At 50.8% G+C, this 6,022-nt stretch overlaps 1 gene segment (V, D, J or C); it reads left to right on the top strand.

The window, feature by feature from the left end:
• Positions 1–324: 324 nt before the first annotated feature.
• LOC146585413 (immunoglobulin heavy variable 3-5-like) lies at positions 325–4,310 on the top strand. The segment is given in 3 exon segments: positions 325–390; positions 3,607–3,749; positions 3,866–4,310. Coding segments are annotated over 3 exon segments (654 nt in total).
• The last annotated feature ends 1,712 nt before the right edge of the window (positions 4,311–6,022 follow it).

Below are 6,022 nucleotides of genomic sequence, written 5' to 3'. Positions count from 1 at the left end.
AAAGAAAGACAGTTTTGGCAGGTGCGTAGAGGAGACTGGGGACCCCTTGTACATGTGCCTGGGGCTCCTGCAGGCCCATGGTGCCTCTGGGGCTGCTGTGGTGTGCTGTGGGTGTGCAGGGCTGTCCCATGGTCTCGGCTCTGGACAGCCACCTTACCTTCTCATTTCCCCACGTGGAGCAGCCCCTGTTTGCCGCGGGACACACAGGCTGGGCTGCAAGAGCGGGGCTGAGGGGCCCTAGTGTCCAGAACTACACCTCCCAGCGTGTCGCGGGGCACAACATGGCCGCCCAGCAGCCAGAACGAGCGGACTACATCTCCCGTCATGCCGCGCGGCACAGTGTTCTCTTCCGGTCCTCCTCCTGTAGTGCCACTTGCTCCTTTGCAATGCGTAGGTTGTGGCGCTGCCCAGGGCCTCCGCCTGTTTAGGACCTCTTTCGCGACCGGCCCTGATCCTTACCCCTCTGGCATGTCTCAGATCCCCCCCAGGGCTTTCCACCTGGCAAGAGACCAAATAAAGAGTTCTGAGGTGCAACCAAAGGGAAAACCCCAAACCATCAGAGGAAGCCAGGGCAAGCAGAGAGCCATGGGGCACCCTGCAACATACATCAAGGACAATAGGAGAGCTCCAAGACCCAAGTGGAGACCTCTGGGGTGCCCCAAAAGGAAACGTGGGCTGTGAAGCTCACTAAAATGTGTACTGAGATCTCCTGAGGGCAAACAGAGGCCTCTGAAGCTCACTGAAAGATGCCTCAGTATATCCTGGTAGGACCTGAAGGCTAGAAGTCGCAGCAAAGGTGGCTGTAGGATGTGCCACAGGGCACCAAGTGGCCAGTGGAAATTATATTCTGGTATGCTCTGTCTCCATGGAGACTCCATCTTCCACCAATATATGCCCTACCAGCCTGGGTACTTTGCAGGCATCCTGAAGCACCTGAGAACAGACTGAGTGTGCTGAGGGCAAAATCCAGAATCATCTGGGGACTTCACGCAACTGTGACAAGGCCTCAGCGGCCCCCAGAATTAATTGGAAAAGTTTTTGATAGCACCTAGGTGTCCATGGCAATACAAGGGAAAGCCTCTGCAGCCGTGTGAACAGTACTGGAGATTTTGGAGGAATCCTCTTGGATCCTAAAGTAGTTCAAGAGATCCGAGGATCGGCCCCAGCAGTCCTAATATCCTCTGTGTAACCTCCACTGGATACTGCATGCAAGCATCCTTTCCTCTGTGTAAAGACTGCAGGAGTCATTGATATGAGTGCAGAGAATAACATGGTTGTTTATTAGTTAATGCTTATAAATGCTGGTCAGAGCCAGTACAATCTCTTTCGACTTTTAGTGGTCTGCAGTTTGTCAATACAGTGGAGAAGTATTGACTCTTGCTGCTGCAATTGATGTGACAAGTCACTGCATAGCTATCAGCCTTCCCCAGTGTTTTTTCCCCTCAGGGATAGGATTCGATCCTGGTATCTGAGAGGAAAACCCTTGATTGCCCCTGTTTGTATTTCTGCCTTCACCCCAAGACTAGAACCGTGCAAGACACTTCCACAGTTCTCAGGTCACCCATCGCTACAGCAGCCTGACTCTGTGCAATGTGACTGCACAGTAGCACACTGAGACATCAGATCAGAGCACAGAGCTGAATATGAGGTTGCTCAGGGGAAGGTTACAGAACCCACGGAAGGATTCAGAAGTGCCTCTTTAGTGTTCTGGGTTTTACTGGCAATGGATTTAAAAACAAGCTGTTGATCCTGAACCCTGAGTGATAAATTGCAAATGCTGGAAGCCAGTGGTTGCTGGAGGTTTAAAATTTGTGGATGTTGTTAGATTTTATACCCTGAGTACTCATCAGTATGTGAATAAACTGTAAACTCTGAATGATAAATACTGAGCCCCACAAAAGAAATTATTAAACCATAGCCCCTCAGTGATAAACCCTAAACAATCAGTTCTAAGCGCAATCCACAGTTTTAAACAATAAACACCAATGCACCGATGATCAGAAAAGCAGTAAAGAGAAACCACAAAATTTTTGCCTGCCAATTGAAAACTTTCCCCTTCATCTGGAAGTGAAGCAGAACAGGAAGGCAGACACCAGAAATACAGGTGGCTGTCCAAGGATGCTAAAGCATCCAGAGAGACCCTGGGACTCTCTCCCAACAACCCTGCCTGTATCTTGTCCCTTCCCAGCCATGCGCAGACCACAGCCCACAGAGAGAGGATTTGGGTATACTGGTATGGAGAGCTCTGGGGAGACAAGACAGGTCCCTCTGCTTCCTGTGCAGGCTAAATGGTGCTCAAAAGGAAGTGTGGTTTCCCCTCCCCACCCAGGCCAGCAGTGACGTATGGATCCATCTCCCCACTGCACGAAGTATCCACTGCAAAGGAGTTGCTCAGAAAAGGCTGTGAATCTGCCTGGGGTTGGAGGGAAGTCTGAGCCTTCAGCACTGGAAGAACAGGGCATTCATCTGCTTGAGCTCCCTTCAGTCCCACAATTTCCTTCCCCTGCACCATGCAAATTTATCTGGAGAAACCTGTGATGCTCTTCTATCTGCTGGTCTTCACCTTTGCTGCAGCCCCCAAAGGTAAGATCCCCTCATTTCCTGGGAAGAAGACATGGGCATGAATGGCCTTAGCCGTTCTGCATGGGTTTTGTATGCTTCCCTCCTAAGGTACATCCTCTGCCCAGGACTTGTATCCCTCCAGATTTCTCTCTCCTGCTCTCCTACATGATGTGTGGAGGTTGGAGGACTAATACGATAGAGACGTGACACTGTCCTACTTTTTCTCTGCACCTCACTACCACGCACTGAAGAGCTGTTCACTATCTGCAGGGCTGGGAGGGATGGGGGACCATGCTGGCTCTTCCTCAACAGCAGCTAGGCTGAGTTCTGTCATCCTATAGCATCTCAACCCCCAAATACCCAGTGCACCACTCAACCCTGTCCTGTCCTGCTGTGGGTGGGAATGAGAGGAGCCAAACTGGCTCTGGGGTCACCTCTAGCTGTGGAGAAGAAAGGGCAGAGGCAAAGGTGCTGTTTTATCTCTTTTTGGTAGCGACCCCAGGAGGTAAGGCAGGTTCCAAAAGGGATCTCAGGAACACAGGGCCATTTCTGTGTTCAGTTATTTCCATGCCCCACTCTGCTTCCCACCCCATGCATTCTTGCTCTGCCTATCCCACTTATCCACATATTGGGGTCCACAGCCTATGGGGAGAAAAAGTGTGTGGGGCAGAGCAGGAGCAGGGACAGCTTTGGAGCTCTTTCTTCCCACCAGAGAGGATAGAATGGAGTTGTGGCTCCCCATACTCCCCTTCCCGGCACCAAATGCTGGAGGATCCCCCAGCTGAATCCCCCAGCTGAACTGATAGTCTGTCATTGATAGGGAGCAACCCTGAGTGAGGAGCAAAACAGATAAAAGGCGGTGATAGGGGGCAGTAGGCTCCCTGCATCCATCCTCATGCTGCTGTGACTGTGGCCATTTATCTTTGCAGAGATGAGCACTAGGTGCAGCTGATGAAGGCCGGAGGGGGGCTGAGAATGCCCAGGTACTTAGAACATCTCTCATGCCAGGCCTCTGAATTTGTATACAAAACTTTCTGATTACAGGTGTACTGGCAGGTTCCTGGTGTAGGAGGAATTGAGTGGATCTCCTATATAAACCACAATTCTTCCACATCACAATATGGGACTGATGAGGAAGGGCAAACTATTACCTCAAAGAACAGCTCCCACAGCATATCTCTGGGCCTGTACACACTGTATTCCCAGGACTCTTCTGCACAGCCTGCAGGAGCCAGGCAGAGCAGTGACAACTGTGGAAGCTAAAGGTCTCTGCCCCTGTGCAGCCTGGCCAGTCCTGGAGCAGTCCTGGTGCAGGACTGAACGCTACATCCACGAGCTTTCCCTTATCACCTCAAATTTTACATATCTTTCCAGGTGCCCTTTCCAACATAAAGATGGTGCCATCTGGTCCCAAGGAGAGGAAGGTCTCTGAATTACTCCAGCTCACCTGCACTGTAACAGGAGCACCTCTAGATAGCCCTCGCTATGACTGGAATTGTGTCCGTCAGGTTCTGAGAGGAGAGCTACAATTTCTAGGCTGGATCTATCCTTTTGGGAATAACACAGGCTATGCCCCGGCCTTCCAAGACCGAGTCACTATCTCTGCAGACAAAGCCCAAAATAAGGTCTCCCTGCAGCTGCATGCCCTGACAGCCACAGATACAGCCACCTATTTCTGTGCCAGACAACACACAGTGACACCAATGGAGGGAGGGACTTTACAAATAGTGGGAGGGCTGCTATGGTGACAGGGCCCTTTCTCTGTGTAACAATCACCGGTACTCACACTGGGAAATAGCAGTGAGCTTTGGGATTAAAAGATGTTGGAGCTCCCAACTGATCCATGGCCAGTTGAATTTGCAGTAAAGTTTGGCAATTTTAATAGCAGTTAGAAATAAAATGGCATACATGACTAATCATGGACAGCTCAATCCGCAAATCCCTTACAGAACACAGACTCTTCACTTCCATTCACAGCTTTCCCCATGATCTGTCATGACTGTCTTTTCCCACAGCTATCCTGGTGCTCCTTCAATTTCAGGAGGTTGAGGGAGACAGGGACCCTTCATCCCCCCACTTAAGGCCATCTTTCTGGACATAGAGGCTGTGGAGCTGGTGTAGGAGCCACAAGAGGGCATATAGCTCCTTCTCTGAGTAGCTCCAACTGCCCTAACGGCCCCAATCTACCTGTCCATTCTTCTCCTCTAAAAGGAGTTGCATCTTTGATGAGAAGGTGGAAAAACATGATGGCTCTGGGCACTGCAAGGGTAGACAGTTGCTCTGTCACATGCTGGATCTGCAGGCTGGGCGTGAGCAGTGTCAGTCTGCAGCAGCATGGGCAGAGCCACCCACAAGCCCACAACCCTCTGCTAGTCTGCTGCAGCTGACTTCTGTCTGTTCTGAGACACCAGCCCTCCTGGCCATACAGGATGATTTCTTAGCTGTGACATTGACACTGTCTCTAGGTAAGTCCTGGATGGTGTTTGTTCCTGCACTGATGCTTGCAGAGAGGGGGATGAAAGAGTGTGAGAGTTATTGTCAGCATAGAAGTATATGTTCATGGCAGGTCTCTTTGTGGGACCTTCACCTTCTATCGGGAGACTGGGGCTGAGGTGAGATATGGCAATGTCAAGGGCTCACTCACCCTCTCTGCAGACGCTGTGACAGGATTAGACTCTTTCCTCCAACCCTCAAGTCCAACCTGTGTCTTTCCAGATGCTTTTTCCCAGAGAGAGATGATGGCGTCTTGTCACAAGGAGGGGATGTTTTCTGGGCATCTCTTACTTTTTGCATGGTGCAAAAAGAACTGCTGGGACAGAGGGAGTGCAGTGGGAAAGGAGCCAGCACCTTTTCTGGATGTGGCTGGAGAGAAATGGGGGGATGGGGCTGTCTCTGAAAGGCACAAGCTATGCCAAGTTGTTCTGGACACAAACATCCATCTTGAGAAAGACACAGAAAACTATCAAAGAAAGTAAATAATGGTCAAAAGGGTGGCTTAGGAAGTTTAGATTAAACATTAGGGCAGGTAGAAACCCAGCTCTGCTCCAGCCATGGCTGGGGGCTGATGAGTGCTCAGCATTGCCCCAGAACTGCAATGTGGCCCAGAAAACCTCTCACCCTGAGCAGCATGGGCAGAATAATACACATTTTTCTGCCCTTTCCTTGCCCACAGTCCCTGACTGGGCCCTGTCCCAGCCTACTACAGCTGGTCTCTGCCAGATCTGGGGCAACAGCTGCATTGCTGGTGCTGCCTGAGTCTACTGCTAACTTTTAGCAGTTCTCGGATCTGGAGGGATTTGGGACCCATAAGGACTCCTCTGTTCAAATTGCTAAAGCTGACTGTGGCAGTCTGTTAAGTCCCCCTCCCCTCCCGCCCCCCATTTTTTTCCACCCAAGTCTGGATAATGGAAGTTACTTGCTAGAGTTGCCAGGTCTAGCTTGGAGTGAGGCCGAGCATATT

Source organism: Rhea americana, unplaced genomic scaffold (genome assembly GCF_003343005.1).
Source record: "Rhea americana isolate MKP2758 unplaced genomic scaffold, rheAme1 scaffold_805, whole genome shotgun sequence".
Taxonomy (NCBI): Eukaryota; Metazoa; Chordata; class Aves; order Rheiformes; family Rheidae; genus Rhea; species Rhea americana.
The sequence above is the reverse complement of the archived record's forward strand: the minus strand, read 5'-3'. Positions and strand labels throughout refer to the sequence as shown.